This window comes from Marmota flaviventris, chromosome 6 (assembly GCF_047511675.1).
Source record: "Marmota flaviventris isolate mMarFla1 chromosome 6, mMarFla1.hap1, whole genome shotgun sequence".
NCBI classification, from domain to species: Eukaryota; Metazoa; Chordata; class Mammalia; order Rodentia; family Sciuridae; genus Marmota; species Marmota flaviventris.
Window position 1 is genome coordinate 53,343,832 of NC_092503.1, and position 18,393 is coordinate 53,362,224.

General features: G+C 33.6%; 1 protein-coding gene across 2 annotated transcripts in view; it reads right to left on the reverse strand.

Moving 5' to 3' along the window:
* Positions 1–316: 316 nt before the first annotated feature.
* Positions 317–18,393, reverse strand: part of Cdc40 (cell division cycle 40) — a 47,335-nt gene continuing 29,258 nt past the window's right edge. For both annotated transcript variants that reach the window (XM_071613134.1, XM_027928345.3), the window contains 9 exons: positions 17,067–17,206; positions 16,180–16,254; positions 13,979–14,024; positions 11,781–11,882; positions 10,127–10,242; positions 9,758–9,891; positions 4,795–4,871; positions 3,290–3,434; positions 317–2,183 (listed from right to left, as the gene is read on the reverse strand). In XM_071613134.1, the coding sequence (XP_071469235.1) occupies positions 2,006–2,183; positions 3,290–3,434; positions 4,795–4,871; positions 9,758–9,891; positions 10,127–10,242; positions 11,781–11,882; positions 13,979–14,024; positions 16,180–16,254; positions 17,067–17,206 (1,013 nt within the window). In that variant the 3' untranslated portion in view covers positions 317–2,005. The remainder of the gene's footprint in view (positions 2,184–3,289; positions 3,435–4,794; positions 4,872–9,757; positions 9,892–10,126; positions 10,243–11,780; positions 11,883–13,978; positions 14,025–16,179; positions 16,255–17,066; positions 17,207–18,393) is intronic.

Genomic DNA, 18,393 nt, shown 5'->3' on the forward strand with positions numbered 1-18,393 from the left:
AGGAAATCTATCCTGGTGTGAAAAAATAATCTTGAGACTTTTTTGTTTTTAATGCTAGAAAAGAACCCCATTTGTTTGTGTACACTAAAATTGGGTGTAATCATGACCTAGCATACCACTAAATGCTCTAAGGGTACTTACTGCCTTGTATTTTTATCATTTAATTAGAATAAATATATTACTAAGTATACTGCACCCACAACTAAAGCATCATATTTTTTCTATACGACACATTTAAATCTTCAAATGGTTTACTCTGGTGTCTCAACAGACTTCAGACTTAAAAGGAAACTAACAAAGAATATTTCAACCACACTGTCTACAAAAACATGTTTTATTCAAAAATAGGATCTTTTCAAAAAAGAGAAAACTTTTATATACAGTTACTTAGTTTAGAAACAGTCAAAAAACAATAGAATAAATCCAGATTAAGAAATTATGATTTGTAACATATACAATACTGGTGCTGAATTACAGTTTAAATGTATGAATTCTTTTTGTCCCGTCACATTTCAATAATTCACATTTGTTTTACCAGTGATTGGGACTAAAGGAAGGTCTTGTCTGAATTCTTTCCTCTTATTTGCCACCCTTCCTGGGAAGATACAAAAATGGCAGGATCTAGGCAGTGTGCTTCTATCTCTTTGTGTGCCTGTATATCAAAAACTATACCTTCTTCATCTTTATCCTCTTTTACTATTTTCTTCTTTGAAATTTATTTGTATGTGGCTACAGAGCCTGGTCATATTTTTAAATTTAAAAATGGAAGCTCTCTAAGGGAAAGGAGCATGCACATGACTCACAGCTTAATGCTCTTAGGTTATCAACATTCAACATGATTTTACTCTTCAAGTCAGTACTCTGCATAGCTATAACCAATCTGATATAGACTTAAAACAGGAGAAAGGGCTTGAAATACTTAAGTACTATTAGCTACCATATTTCAGAGGCTACCTTGATTTCATAATCTGAAATTTTTATTCTCAAACTGGTAAAGTCTAGCCACCTTGTAGCATTATTATTTTTTTTCAAAGATTTTGAAAGAAGTTTAGTATTTTTCAATCTTAAAAAGTTGGGTTGTATGTAAAATCAGAATAATTTTAAAGACAAAACATAACTTCAAAGAAATTACAAACTGACATTTTGGAATATGCCCTCATACCTTAAATTCTAGAAGGAGTATTTTAGTAGTAACATTGGTGAAACAATGACCTTAGGAGATCCTGATTTCTGGAAGTGTAGCCAGGTCCTTACTGAGAATGAATAGTAATGAAATTCAAAGCCTTGGTGCATTCTGTTGAGTTCTATCTTCAGAAATAATATAACTCTTTGCTTACAATAGCTCTGTCTGTACTGATCAGTTAGAAAGTAGAGAAAAGAATTCTGGGCTGATTTTTATTTTACACTGTTAAAAATTAGAGGAATGCTACAGTCAAAGAAGGTTAGTGACCTACAACTAAAAATATGCAACATATGTCATAAAAAATAGTGGAACCCATGAAGCCAAAGGATTAGAACTTGACGCACTAAAAAGAATGGGAACAGTAATTGTGGGTGGTTTTATCCTTCTTTCAAACACATATTAAATTATATCATCCCTGGTCTTTACTGCCCTTTTGAATGGGTAATTATAGGGTACCTTTTGGAGTCATTAATTACATTATTTCCCCTAGAATCCATAAACCACTAGGGATTCTTTCTTGACCTCAAAGAGATCTTTTCAGTAATGCCATGGGGACAAACCCCAACTGCCTGCCAACAACAACTACTCATTGAATAGTCAACGGTCATTCTTTGTATAAATAAAATCTATAAACAACAAAATAAAGTTGCCAATGAAATTAAATGAAGCAAATTTATAAAGCTTTTTTTAAACAATGGGTCAACTTCATAAGGAAAACATTATGTATAAATCAAGTTGTCATCCAACACATTTAATAATTAAATATAGTTAAATATGACATTGGATCAAAAATGATCCTAGATAGTTTCAGGACTAATCCCATTAATCCCACAATTTAATGAGACCATCCCAGCCACATGTAATGACTTTAGATGTTTCATGAGGATGCCACACTGCACCTATACACACTTTATCATGAGCTTTAAAGCGGCTATAGAGTTTTGTGGTCTTCCAGTCCCAAATGTTTAATTTTCCATTTCCATCTCCTGAGATCACATAGCTGCAACAGGAAGAAAAATTCAAAATTATTGTTTTTCAAATACCTTCAACTGGTGAAGTGGATGAAGAACACAGGCAGATCTCATTTTTTTAATTTAACATAAAAATATCATGGTAAATGTACAAAACTCAGAATAATAAGGTAGAACATGAAGCAGTCTATAATTTGAACTTCTACAAAAATACCTCCCTATTGAGCTACCAATCAAAGAGTAGAAAATTATTTTTAGCTGGGAACACTGGGAATCCCAGGGGCCATAATAAATGACACATAACAGTCTCTGAACAGTCAAAATAGTGTAGAATAACCAATTTCACATATATTCAGTGAACATACTAGACACATTCTATCACAGAGAACTTTACTATCTTCATAATTACTTTCTATCTTCAATATCCTTTGAATAAATCTAAGATTGAGTCACAGGTAGAAATCTAAGGCACAATTATAGGGATTTCTGAATTATCTCTACCTTTTTTATATATTTTAATGAAGAATGGGGAAAGGAATATGGAATTTCACTCTTAACAAGACTGCAGGCTTCATGAATCAAGTGTGATCTAGAAATATTCAAAAGCTGGATTTCAGTTTTTAGCGCAGATAAGCTACAATAAAGTTTTTCCCTTCAACATTATCATATAGAATTAATTCTTCTGGTATTCACTCAATCATAGTCATACAGTAATTGTAATACTCCTAGCCAACTTAGAAAAGCAAAGAGAAAATAAAGCATTGTTGATACAGACAGGGATTTATAGGTGGTTAAAGGGCACAGGCCTACGTAATAGTGTGTGGTTTTTTGTTTTTTATCTTATGGTGCTGAGGATTGAACCCAGGGCTTTGTTCATGAAAGACAGGCACAACTGAGCTATATCCCCAGCACCAGGTCTAAGTAATATAAGGATAAAACCTATAGTAAAACCTAAAGAAAAGCAAGATATAATTTTCATAACTTGTTATTGCCTTTTTATCTGGCATTTTGATAGATTACACGTTCTCATACAATTAAATATGTGAAAATGATTTCTGAAGTATTGTTACTTGTACATGACAGTTTAGGTATCATATATCTGAACATGAGAATAAATCAGAAGATTTAAACTTACCTCATGTCTGGTGAAAAGTCCACTTGACATGCATAGCCTGCTACCATATGTCCCTTAAAAATTTTTTTCTTATTTAATCTGAATCTGTTCTGTGCTCCAAAAATTAAGATTTGGTTGTCCATTGATTGACATGCTAGCCATTTCCCTGTAAAGTCAATAAATGACACATTTTAGAGAAAGACTAAAAAAATTAAAATAAAAACTTTATTTTAAATATGTTTGCTGTCATTATTATTTTTTGTTCCCAAATACTTTATTATACTAGAAAAAAAACTTACCATGTTATCCATTAAGTGTGAAAAATATGTCACTGTTAAGAGTTATTTATATGTTAAGTAATGAATTCTGCTCCTATGATCCTATTATCATTGAGTACTCTTCAAATAAAAGGAAACACAGAAGTTCCAAGCTTAGTTTTAATAGGAACAAATTAAATTTATAAAGTGAAATTAATTTGTAGTTGCTACAGATAACAGAACCAAGGAAAAATGTAACCTATTTCTGACAAGTATGAAATAAAAAAGATCACACTGGTAAGAAAATCTCTGATTATCAAATAAACAGCTCCAAAAAATATGATTAACAAAATTATAGTAATTATTTTTAAAAGTGCTTTTCTGTACCCAGGATTCAAAGCCCTTAAATCCTAAACTACAATATTTACTTGTGTCTTATACATTTGTAAACATTACTAAGAAAAGTTCTAACCCTGACCTTGTTCAAGATGGGTACGAACATGATAAGAAAAGTACATAATATTGTGATTACCAAAGTAGGATCCAGTTAAGGTTGCTCTTCTCAGAAGAATGATAGGGCACTTAATAACTATTTTCACTCTGCCTGTGGCAGATGTACGAATGGAGGAATAGACTCTTCTTTGTCTCTATGACCTTGTTCTACACTTACAGTAGTTATGTGAGTTAACAGTGGCTTCAAAGATGATGTTCCCCAAATCTCAGACCCTTTAATTTAATATCCTCATGTAGAGCTATAATCATATCAATATATTTTCAGTATGTCTGAAGCACAAATTATATTTCACTTAAAAGACAATGGATTATTGAATAGGAAACAGTACTAAATAATTTATCTTTTTCATATTTTTACTTGAGAAAATCCTAATAAATTGCTAAGATGTTCTCATTAGAGTAACTCAGACCAAAATTCCCTATCCTCTTGAAAGCAAAGAGCTTATTAAATAATTTAATGAACCTGATTCTATTGGGAGATTAAAACAACAACAACAACAAAACCCTAGTCATATAGAATTCTTAGATGCTCAGTCAATGTTACCTAAAAACTGTTTATTTTTTCAAAACAAGAGAGTGGGTGAGGTGACTCACATATGAAAACCAGCAATTATTTCTAATATTGAAAAGATTTCCTTATATGACACTAAAATAAATTTCCCCCAGGAGGGAATGGCCAAAGTTCCTATGAATATAGCAATTAGACTATCCCGTTTTAGGAACTCATTTAAGATCACATTCTATGTATAAACTTACCATTTGGAGACAAAGTCACTGCAGGCATTGAGTGCATACTGGGTTCTGCTATATACTTGAAATCCACAGGGATATCCCTAAAATTTAAAAATAGCGTATCAGAATAAGTAGTTAAGACAATAAAACCTCTAGCAGGAAAATTATCTCTGAAATGGAGGTATAGTATTAAAGTAAAAGCAAACTCTTGAAATGATATATTTATTAAACCTTTTCATTAAACTTTCTGGAGGAAGGAAAATCACAAAATGATACTGTTTTGCTTATTAAAGCTTCTTACTTTATAAATGATTTTCCATGAAATATTTTATTTTCAAACTCTGAAAATTCAACTTTGACCTTAATATTTTTTTTTAAAAATTGTTATATTTAATAACTCATCATAAAATGTACTATGGTAAGTCAAAACAAGATGTCTGTGCAAGCCTACAAGGAATGTTCTTTTAACTCAGCAATGCAAACAGACAGCAGACAGAGCTATACGGATCCGTGTGCTGGTCTATTCCATCTAGAAATAATGACCAAGTCTAGGGAGATTAAGTGCTTGATACCTAGACTATTTTCAAAATATATGCTGAACATTTCAAAAGGGTATGGTGGGAAAAAAAAGCATTAAAAACAAAACCAAAAAATTTCATGTGAGTGATACAAAGGATAAAACAAAACCAATAAATCTGCAAAACCAGTCACCTAAATTTAAAACCATTGAAAATTCTAACTTTTTCATTTTTACTATTCTTCATAAAAAATTATATCAGGGCTGGGGTTGTGGCTTAGTGACAAAGTGCTTGCCTAGCATGCATAAGGCACTGGGTTTGATTCTCAGCACCACATATAAATAAATGAATAAAATAAAGGTCCATCAAAGTCTAAAAAAAATATTTAAAAAATATCATAATTCTAAAAGGCGTTTTGATCCTGTTGTTTCTCATAAGAATTTTATTTTCTTTTTTACAGAGTAATATCTGGGAAATATAATCTGATGAATAAAACAAAAATAAAATAGCAATTTCAATTTCAAGTTACAATTCAAGTTCTAATACTTTGATTAACTAGAAAATAATAATAATGATAATGATAACAAGATACTTTGTTTCATGTAAGAGTTTTCTCTATCCATTTATACAGCCATCTGAAAGAAGAAACAAATGATTAGAGAAAACTTCTCTTCAGGTCTTGGTTAGAGGGAAAAAAAAAAATCCCAGGCATAAAAAGGGGACTAACACTGTCAGATCACCAATCCTCAGACCTCTAAGGCAGCAGTGAAATCTGACAGCTACTAAAAAAAAAAAAAAAAAAAAGCCTTGGTCAAAAAAGAATTTGTATTTTCCCTCCTCGTATTTATTATTAGTTGCTAAAAATTTTATGTCATGGATTGAAATATGAGGGCATTTTCTAAGTTAAATTGACCGTATTTCAGATTCATATTAATCAATGTTTTACTATACATAAACAAAAAAATCAAATGGACCTTTATTTTAAGGAATCTTGGTACAACAAAGTTTAGAACAACAATTGAATCTGAACTCCTCTGTGGTCTTCATTACTTCTAGTAGAAATGTCTGCTAGGCATAGTTAAATTTAATAAACCAACACTTTTCTAATTAGATACTGCAATGCAGTATAATAAGCTAGTAACTCATCTTTAAATAATCTTCAGTTTGGAAATGTATTCATAAAAAAAAGTAACAAGTCTACAAAATTTTAAAAATAAAAGATAAACAGTGTTTATCAACCTCTGTAAAATTTCTTTTTAAAAGTATTTTACAGAAATAAATACCTTTGGGAGAAAACATGACAATGACATTTCATGCATTTATCGAGTTAAAATGCCATATTTGCTGAATATTGAATATAAACTCCAATTCTCCTTCAGAACTACATAATAGTCTTAGTTTCTGATTGTGCTGTTTAAGAAAGCCAAGGTTCCTTTGGTTTGTTTTCTTTCCTCATTATGCTACTCTAAGCAGGAAGAGGGAAGATAAGCTTGGTAAGCACCACTTGTCTAAAGGCCCTGGTGCTGTTAATTTTCCTGGGGTCAGCTCTCACTTTGAGGAGATGATGACCTCCCTTCTACGCAAGCCACCAGTATCATTAGTAATTACTCTTGGTGGTGGCTATAAGACTTCTGGGGATCCTGAGCTTCCTATTTGCCTTTGTAATAAGACTGATCCTCACATTCTCTATCAGTTCTTTCATTCATCTAACTGCTCAGCCACATAATTAAGAACTTGAGTTTTGGAATATAATATAACTAAGATCTCAAGTTTTGGAATCAGTTTGACCCAAATTTGAATTCTGGCCTTTTCCTGTCCTATATAACCTTGGGCAAATCAATTAAACTGTTTCAGTTTTCTTTTACAGAAAATGGGAATAAAAAAACGTACCTATCTCATAAGATTGTACATTAAGTCAGAGTTCAAATAAAACACTTAGCATAGATAGTGACTGGCATATAAAAAGGGTTCCATAAATGTAACAGCACTAATGATTCAGCAACAACTACTATATTAAGTCAGGGTTAATTGAAAATCTCAAGGATGTCATTATTTGTAACAAAACAGTATCATGACTTTCTAGCAGTATTAAGAGAGAGGGATAAAACACTAACATTTAAATATTTACCGATTTGTTTTACACCACTCTACATTTAAAAAGGGAAATGAAATGTCATCCGAAGGTAGAAACATCTAAATGTTTAAGTATAAACAAACTGTTAACATACATAAAATAAAACATGTATGTTTAAGAAAGAGTACTGGGGCTGGGGTTGTGGCTCAGAGGTAGAGCGCGGGCCTAGTATGCGTGAGGTTCTGGATTTGATCCTCAGCATCAAATAAAAATAAAATATATTGTGTCCATCTATAATTAAAAAAATAAATATTAAAAAAAAGAAAGAGACTGTGCAAATGATTTAAGATGACTTATGTAAAACTTGGTGTCCAAATGGCATGTCAGATCTTCTCTTATGCTTTAATGAGTTACTGTCTTCATGGTTTTCAGAATCTGAAATACTAATTGCTTTTGTGCTAATTGCTTACAAAAAAAGTAATGCTTTGCTATCTTATTTACTGTTGTCATTATATGATCCCTGCTCTATGTATGCCTTTTCCAGCCACCCACCAATGGCTACCATGGATATCTGAATTGCCCTGATGCTAAATACCCTAAGTGTCCATGCCCCACCGGACAGAATAGAGAATAAGGACTTTGGGTCACTTCCCTCAATTTTGCAGCTTGGAGATGTCATTGTCCATTTTTCCAAAGAAATGGAATGAAGAAATTCACAATGGGAAAATGTGACAGTCATCCACTTTATGCTTTGAATATATAGCCCTTGCTGTTCTGCCACTGAGACTTATTTTTAAAATAAGTCTCTTCTTGATGTGATCTCTCCTTTCTGATCTTCTTCCCCCTGATCTCCTCATCCCTAATCTTCCCCTCCCTAATTTTCCCTACCTAATCTCTCCAAACAGGATTCCTTTTGAATCACCTCTTTAATAACCCCTTATTCCCCCTGATGGGCAGAATCACAGCCTCTGGGACAGGAATTCCCTGGGTTTCTTCTTTGCTAGCAAAGCAATAAAACTTATTTTCCTTTTTCTCAAGAAAACAAAAGCAAAAAACTTGGTGTTCATATCTAGATTCTCTATAAGAAACATCATTTCTTAAGTAAGAAAGCTTTAGTTATGAGGCAGTCTTAAACCATGGACCTTAAGAGTGATGTTATATGCAACTACAAAGTACAATCAACTCTACTAGTTGGGAATAACTTGGATAAATGTGGTAGTGGTGAGGAGTGCTAATTCTTCAATTATTAAAACTGTCCTGACAATGATTAGGGCCTACTCAGCTCTCCAAAAGGATGTACACTGAGGAGGAAATCAAATTCAAAACTTCCCACTTTCCTAAAGTGTAACAACTTCTGAGGGTAGAAAGATGCACTTTCTAGTCCTTGCAAGGCTATAATCATAGTTGAATTATGCTTCATAAATGGCTACAAAAACAAGCTGGGTTCCATCTACACATTCATTTTAACCAAAAGATTATCATGTATTTCTTTACAACTTAATTATATTAAGTTATAAAATATATAATATTTATAATTATAATATAATATTTATATTTAAATTATAAAACATGATCTATGACAGTCAATGAAACTAGCTTCAGTATTTTGGACTTCAGAAAGCAAAAGTAACCAATATAGTCTGATTATATTCTATAATTAAAACATCTGTACAAGGATGATGATATGGGACAACTTTCAATATTGAATAATCAAAAAAAAAAAAAAAGACATTTAAGGAACGGAGAAATAATGAGTATTTTCTTTGAGTTTCTTCTGAGGCATAATCCCTACATAACCAATATAGCCTATATATTTGTGGCTCCTACTTCTTATCAGCCAGTTATTTTGCAAAGATGAATGAAATAACTAATAAACAATGTAAGATAGCACAATTTAATGTCTATCATCACTATATGACAAGCACTCAAGTAAATATTCTTTGGATATTTATTACAGTTGAGTATTCTTTGGAAAGATTATCCAAAAACTGTGAAGACAGCCTGTTTAGAGTTTATGTCTGAATTGTGGGTACTTAAATAACACACTGATTGGCAAGCCAGGATCACAGCTGTAAAAATATTTAAATAACTGCCTATTATCAGGCTTTGTCTTTGGCTACACATTTTAAAAATTGCTTGTTTTGTATAAAGCAGTAGATTTTCTTTTCTTTTTCTGGTACTGGAGGTTGAAACTAGAGTCGTGTGTGTTAGGTAAGCACTAAGTTACATCCCCAGACCTGTTAAAATTTTTATTTTGAGACCGGGTCTCACTGAATCACCCAGGTTGGCCTGAAACTCGCTATCCTTCTGCCTCAGCCTCCCAAGTATCTGGGATTATAGGTATGTGCCACCGTGCCTAGCCAAAGCAGTAGATATTTTACTGATAGAAACTTACCATTCCCAAACTCTTAGGCTCTTATCATCAGATGTGCTCACAAATCTCCTATTCTCATCAACAAAAACAATGGTGTTGACAGCTCCCAAATGCCGATCATATTCCTGCACAATTTCTCCACTTCGAATGTCCCACTGGATAGCAAACAAGAGCAAAGGTAAAAACAGAGATATAATTTTGGACAGTGGAAAGGAAAAAGATCTCTAAGATGTTTTTATAAATTGACTGTTTTCTACTAATAGATACTAACAGAGTATCAGTAATCCCTACAAGTAGCAAATATTAAATGTGCTAACATTCTGTATTCCACTCCTTGATACAGCATAAAGCTCAGAAAGCTTAATAAAAATACTGAAGGAAAAGACTTACTTGCACAATCTTTTTATCAGACATCCCAGCCACAAAGAGATTTTGTTTATCTTCATCAGGATTGAATTTGACACAATAGGGTACTTTTCGGTTTGTAAATCTTGATATACACTGTCCTAAAACCAAAGATTCAAATTAAATAAAAAATAACGCTTAAGGATGACACTGGTATTAAGATCTATGGTCATTTGCTTAATACATTTTGAGGAAAGGCAGCTTGCTGCTGCTGCTTCTTTTTTTATAAGATGGACACAATATCTTTACTTTTTAAATTTATTTTTACATGGTGCTGAAGATCAAACCCAGTGCCTCACATGTGTGAGGCAAGCACGGTACCACTGAGCTACAACCCCAACCCATGCTTATTCTTTGTTATAAACTACATTGTTCCTTTTCATATTTTCCGGTACTGGGGATTGAACCCAGGGCCTCATGCATGCTAGGCAAGTGTTTTGCCACTAAGCTATATCCCCAGACCCTTTCCATGGATTTTTAATAATTAAAAATAATTTTTCAAAAGTATGTCTGTGCCATCAATTGTTGAATAGATGAATATAATTTCATCCATATAATGGAATATTTTGAGCAACAAAAAAGAATAAGTAATTGGCACAAGCCTTATGGGTAAATCTCAGATACTATTTTGTGTGAAAATAGATACAAAAGAGAAATTAGTTTATACAAGTTCATAGATACAGTTACCAAAAAGCAAAATGAAAACCACTGAACATTTGTGCATTTTATAAATTTCATGTATATTATTCCTTGACTTTAGAAAATCCCTTAGAGTGGGAAGCTCTCAGCCCTGGCTATACAGTAGAAGTACCTAGTCCACAGCCTGGACCAATCATATAAGGACCTCTGAAGGTTGGACCCAGGTATCAATAATTTTGAAGCTCTTCAGATGACTACAATGTACAGCCAGAATTGAGAATCACTGCTAATGAGGTGAAGAACATGGACTTTGGCATCAGAGACCTTGGTTTGAACCCAACTGTGACTAGCTGTCTAATCCTAGAAAGTTATTTTTAAACCTCAGTTTTCTCATTTATAATGTAATACTAGTACATACCTCACAGAGATATATTAAGATTACATGACATACTGCATATCAATGCTTAGCGTAATTGGTAAATATTAGTTATTATCAATAATCTTTAAACTCAGTAAGATAAAAGATAATTTTCTAATAGTATAAAATTATAACGGCCACAAAATACTGGTGCAATTAATATGGTTACAAATATGTAAAACCAACTGGTCAACAGGAATTTAAACCTACATTTTAATCAATTTGAGTAATTAAATTTAATTCTACTTATAGACATTTATGTAGTTTCTTTATATATAATGTACCATGCTAGGAAACATATGAGAACAAAAAGATCAATTAGATGGTCTAGGGAATATTTCAAATTTGCTTGTCCATCAACATGTTTACTTTATAAATTGTATGTAGTAGGAACAGTTTCATAGTGAAAGAGCTGCTTATATAAATGAGCTTTAACTCAAACATATTTCGTGATATTAACTGATAGTCAATGGTGGGACAATCAGCAGTGAGAGGAGGTGCCATTTTGTTGGAGTCAGCTCATACTGTTTCATAAATGCTAACTTAGAAGACAAAGGTGTCTTAGTTTTAGTGCATTCTTACCTGTTTCAGTATCCCAGAGTTTAAGATATCTGTCATAGGCTGCACTAAGGAATTGCGTTCCTGCAGTATTGAAGCAGATGTCCCTAACAGCTTTACTGTGACCTAAAGGCAGAGGCAACAGAAACGGCAGTGACATCAAAATTTGTATCTTTAGAAACAGCATTAAACAGTGGTTCCCAAGGAAGGAAGTGAGTCAAGATCATTGAACCCATCTTCTGATTTACTGACTTACAATCCAATATGGGTGTGCAATGAAGAGTGGGAATTTTTCTCCCTTCCAGATGCTCCTCAGGTAATTCTAATATATAATGTTTGGGTAAGAACCAAGAGAACAAGTCTTAAGTTCTTCTTCTTTTTTTAAAAATTTGTAATGAGAATCTCTTAATATATAGTACAGACAAATGATGACTAACCAGCCAAGAATTTATCGAACCATAATTGACTGATTATTGCCAATGAAAACAAATGATGATGAAATTTGGGGGTTCACTATCAGGTTGCTCACCAGGCTGGCAGTGAAAATAAAATGACTTAAACCTAAAGTTCAGGAAACTGTAGCCCTTGTTTGATAAATGTATGTTTGGATAATTATGATCATATTACCAAATTTTATAGAAAATGATTCAGACTCTCACAGATGAATGAACAATTTAAATATGAAATAGTTCTCATTTTAAGATAGCTTTTTGAGAATAAATTAATTTTAAGGTGCTGATTATGTTTTAGTTAGAAATCAATCTTGCCAGAATCAACTCTTTTGAAAGTTAACAAACAAAAGGTAGCTAAACAAAAGCAGAAACTTTCCTATTTCTCACCACACCTACCATGACCAAGCCATGTACAGTTGTACATAATGTGTATGGCACAAATTGTCAACCACATGTAGCAACCCTGAGCCTGGACTACCACTGAACTCTAGTCAGGCAGTATGCACCATAGCAATTAGAAATTCTTTTCTACAGCAAGAGTCCCAGTCAGAGCTGCTGTAATCTTCCTACATAAGAGAATTTCAGTTTTCTACTGAAAAATGGTCTGCCAGTACAGGGGAGGCAGATGGAGACCAAACCCACTATATCTGACAGAGACATTTTGTTCCCTGACACAGCTAACAGCTTTCCATAAGTCTTCCTTTAGGCTGCATGCATAGTACCTTGGATGGTATTTATTTGCAGAGTTCCTAAAATCTTAACAAAGCACAGCAGAACAGACTCCCACTTTAATCTAAAAACAGAGCCACCACGACTTACACAAACAGAGTTTCAATGTGGTTTGGTTAAATTTGGAAAGAGTAATGAGCTTTCATACGAAATGACAAAGAAAATAAACCTTTCTCTACCAGGAAGGCTAGTCTGTCACACAGCTGTCCTCCCTTTGGTCCTCTTCTTTACTTCAAGTTCTCTCGATCTTGATCTTGTCCTTTTTATGCCTCAGCTGCCAATTCCCAACCTCTCTTTCAAGTTCGACATCTGGCTGTTGCTTACTGGGTATTTTAACTTTGATATCCCAAAGGCAGCTCAGATTCAATGAGTCTAAACCCTCATCATCCTCACATTCCCTCCTTTGGTGAACAGCACCACCATTCTTCCAGCCACCTGGGAGTCACCCTAGATTTCTGCCTAAATTTATTATATCCCATTACCAGATTCCATTGATTTCAATACTAAACAGGTCCTTTCTTATCTCTGTTGCTTTGATTCAAACTCTCACCATCTCTGATCCAGACTAATAAAATAATGAATTAATTTCCTTTCTTCTAGGTTTTCTCTAATAAAAGCATCGTCCAGATTGCTATGTGATCTTCTGCAAACTTCCAATCATGCAACTACTTCCCTACAAGAGCTGTTTAATGGCTCTCTGATGCCCTTACAATAGTCTAAACTCTATTAATGACACACACAGTCCTCCGTACTCTAGTTCCCCTTTGACTACTTTTCTCTGTGCTTTTGCTTTCACTTACACTCTGGGAATTCTGCTACCTATGTGGTTCTCCCAAAGCAGTGTGCTTTCTTATACCACATTTGCTTCTGCACTTCCCAGTTCTGTCTACCTGGGGGGACTTGCTCCTTCTAATAGGCTCAGTTCAAGTTATGAACACTTTCCTTTACATCACTGTACTAAAATTACTGCTGTTGATGTTATCTCACTTTAAAAAGTCTTCCCCCAAACAGATTTATAGCCAGGGACAAAAGAAGTATTACCAATAAATGTTCTCAGACAACGCCGGTCACCGTAAACCTCCCAGAGCTGGAGAAAAAAATAAAATACACAGACATATTAGTTTTTTTTTTTTTGGTGCTGGGGACTGGACTCAGGGCCCCATATATGCTAAACATGTGCTTTGCCACTGTGCTCCGCCCCAGCCCTGGAGATATTAAATTTAATAAAAATTTTTAATCAATAATAATGTCATATTCCAGCTATGTATGTGCATATCTGTGTGTGTATAGGGGATTTAATTATTAAATTTTACTTAGCACCACCAGTTTGTGTTGTATTACTTGGAGTACACACACATATATATACATACACGTTCTTTTATAACTAGAATTTTTTAAGGTCTTTTCATCCAAAGTGATATAAAACACCTGCATCAAAATACCAAGAGACCTTGACTACAGAAGGAGTTAATCCAGGTGGTTTCATTTATCATTGCTCTTTTTTTTTTTTTAATACTGTAGTTATTTTCTATGATAAAAAGTTTCTACTTTTGTAATACTACAAACTTTATTACAACTGCCATGTATATAACATTTTGATACTAAAAAGCTTTTAAATACTTCTCTAAAGTAACAAGTATAATAGAAGCAGTGGGAAAATAATGATCTAGACTAAAATAACAGTCTCATAATTCTCATCATATCCAAAGTGCATGAATACAAAAGCTTCAAAACTAGCTTTAATCTTGCCTGCCTCAAACCCAGTCCTTGACAATACTGCTAGTGCTCTAAAATAGAAAGCATTTCCTGGCCACCCAGTGCCAGGAGGATAAAGTCTCAGTTCCCGCAGCATGCCACAAGAGGATTTCTGGGACCTGGTCCCTTTTCTATGACTATTATCATTCTTTGTCTCTTAGATTTTATGCTTGGCCAACCACAAAACTTGTAGTTTTTGGCACACACCATGCTGTTTCATTCTATTTGCTCTTCTCAAACGTACTCTATTCCTTCCCTTTAACTTAACCTTCCTACTGAGATATGCTTCCTTTTTGAAGCCAGAATACATGCACCTTGTGCCTGCCTCTATAACGATCATTTACCTCATCATACAACGATCACCCTATGGGCAGAGATAGTGCCTTAACATTTTTTTATCCTCACCCTCTTCACATAATGGCTACCTAATGAGTGTTTACATACGTGAACCTAATTGAATTCTGTAATTTTTTTTAGTTGGTCAAAGAGAAGATCATAACCTCAATTTACGTAGTTTGTATAAAGTAAAGGTTAAAGAAGTAAGGGTTTTTACTACAACTGACTCAATTAGTGACAAATCGAGACAAATTATCTCTATTAGAGACAAATGCTTAAATGGTTGCTCTCATCCAAAGAAGCTATCTTTATATATTCTTAATATTCATGCATTATTAAGAAGGAAAAAGCTTTAATGATTCAACTTTCCAAGCCACAAGACCATTATAGGGTTGGTATTTATCGAACCATTGTAAAGATAATAGACACAGTGAAGACCAAAAAACACAAAAACTATCCTTTTAGATTTAAGATTTATTTCAAGGCTTTCCCCATATCTAAGTTGACATGAAACTTTAGATATGAGAACTGTGAGCCTATTGTTTTAGTCTAGATCATTATTTTTGTACAGCTTCTATAATATCTTTTGCTTCAGGAAAGTTCAAAACTAAAGTCTTTCAGTATCAAAATGCTATACTTGTGACAACCAAGTCTTCTGTACCACATACTATAGAGTTGAGCAGAAGGTAAAGGTGGAACTTCCTAAGACTACAGTGGGAGAAGAGACTGGGAGCACTTCTGCTACTTGTTATCTAAAAGTATTCAAAGAAAAAGGATAAAATACATTGTTTATTCTGAAAATGGGATTTCTATAATGTGTCCTCTCTACCTTATTTGGTTTTGAGGAAAAATGAACACTATTACATATCTAAAACTTCTATAAAAATGCATAACTAGTGATTAAATATTTCTGTGTCTAATGCCAAACTGATTGGATTACATTCTAATCAGTGTTCTAAGCTTTAAAAAGAACCTAGACAACTGGACCACATGGCTATATTTGAACCTACAAGTTTAGAAGCAGTTCATAAATAGCTGAATTTACAGGACCTAAGAGAAAATTATTAACCTCTAATTGCCTAGCACCCAAATTTATTTACAATTAACCAGATTTAACAGTGACAAAGCTGCCAGTGTTATCAAAAACTCACCTTAATTTTACAATCCATGGAACAAGACAGCAATAAATGACCAGAGAGGGGAAACAATCTGACTGCACTGACACCCTGTAAAAAGGTATCAGAGTTATAAACCAGAAGCATTTTGAATATTGGCTAGAACACAAGGCAAAGACGGTAAACTTTAAGCAACCTAAAAGCAACCTTTTCTATTTTTCTTTATTCCAATCATCATGACCCAGAATAATCATCATTAGTATTCCAAGAGCAGGCCTTACTGACACTAAGCTTTTGAAGGTTTTTTTTTTTTTTAACCTTTAATATTGACTTTCTCACTCAAGGGAATCCTGAGTCAATCAAATTGCTAATGTCCCCACTTCGTTTCCTTCTTTTATGTAGTTCCTTTGCTCTTTGCAAAGAGCTGGAAATTAACAGCCGGAATTGTGCAGATGACAAAGAATATCAACATGGAAAATTCTCATGTATCTTGTCTTTGTGTTATTACCTTGACTTATAAACCACAGAGCATCTCATTTCTGCAATGGGATAACCCCCAAAACCAAGGCAACATTACAGGCTAAGCAAGAGACTTGATGCTAGGACCAGGTTGTTACTCAACTGAATTTGTGTCCAAGAGGAAGCAGACTGTGACTGGAACTTGCAGAGAAATGGCTGTGCTGGGGGTCAGAATATCCAACCACAAACACGTGTCATGGCCACGTCAGAAGGTTTTCATGACTGATACATGTGAGCGTCTCCAAAGTCTAATCCAACTTGATCTTCAATATGACTCCCCTGTCCTATCTTTACTTCCCTATATGCTCACCAGAAATACTGAATGATCCACATCCATGACTGAAACTTTACACTGGCTTCACTATTATAACACTACAGCAAACAGAAACAGCCAACTTGCTTACCTTTGTATGTCCAGACCACACATGAATTTGTTTTTTGGGAAGATAACACTTTTCAGGTGGCACAGTTGACCGTAGATTGACACCAACATCCTGAGGTATGTGAAGATAGGATCTGCCTTGATAGTCATACATTTCTTTAACTGAAACAAGAAGGCAATAACCAAATAGTTCATAGTCAAAACAATCACAAAATCTATATTCTTAAAATGATAAACATTTCATTCTTAGGACTATTGCCTTTATCAAGACTTGGGTAATAACACTCTGGTGATGTTAAGATTGTAGGTTAGTTAAAATTAGCTGCTTGAAATCCTTGCTATCATTTCCAATTTGAAGCAGTATTTTGGAATTCCTAAATTCCTAGAGCGTATTACACCTTTAAGATCTATACTTCTTTCACTCAGTCATATACTTTAGTGATATATAATAAAGACTTCACTGCAGTATAATAAGAGTGAGTAAAAAAAAAAAAAATACTTGGGCCTCATGAGCACTGGTAAAGAATCAGAAGAAAAACAGGCTAAGAAAGAAATTAAAACAAAAAAATATCAACTATCCTTTCCTCTCACTTTCTGCTTTTATGCCTTTCTGGTTCCTTTCCATTCCTCTTTTCCTGATTTTCACCTCAAAGTTTTATAATAGTCATGTGGGTGACTTAGATGGCATAGTGTAGAGAAAGCAGTTAGTAGTATGCCTGGCACAGAGTGGGTATTCAATAAATGTTGAATGGTATTGCTGTTACAATTGTACACGCCACAGTACTAAACAGATTCCTTAAATACAAAACTGGAGCCTGATAAACCAAATATGGCTTCATTATACCTAAAAAGCTGATGTGATAAAACATCAGAAAAAGCAACACTATTTGTGCAAAAAAATCAGTAATCACTATGTAATTTCCTAAATGTAACTAATCATTAATGAATAGGTACATTCTAGAATATTTGTAATTTATTTTGGTGAACATGCATTTTCTTCCACAAGTCAAGGTAAGTATGAGTCTTAATCTCCAGTTTACTTACATTTAATGACATTCATAAACTGTGAAGATACCTGACTATTTGGATTGAGTTAAAAAAAAAAACAGTTTAATGATTTAGGCATCATTAATATATGAAAAGAGTCAACTTTATCTCAAGAAAGGGCATGAACCATACGAGTTTCTTCTTTAAAATTTTTTTTTAAATTCACTAACATTTCAACAAACATTGTATGTGGCTATTATTAGTCATGCTACTACTTCTTTTCCCCTTTATTAGCACAAGGAAAAGTCTGCTGTGATTTTTGGGGGATACAAACTATAAAATTATAATTATTCTTAATATTA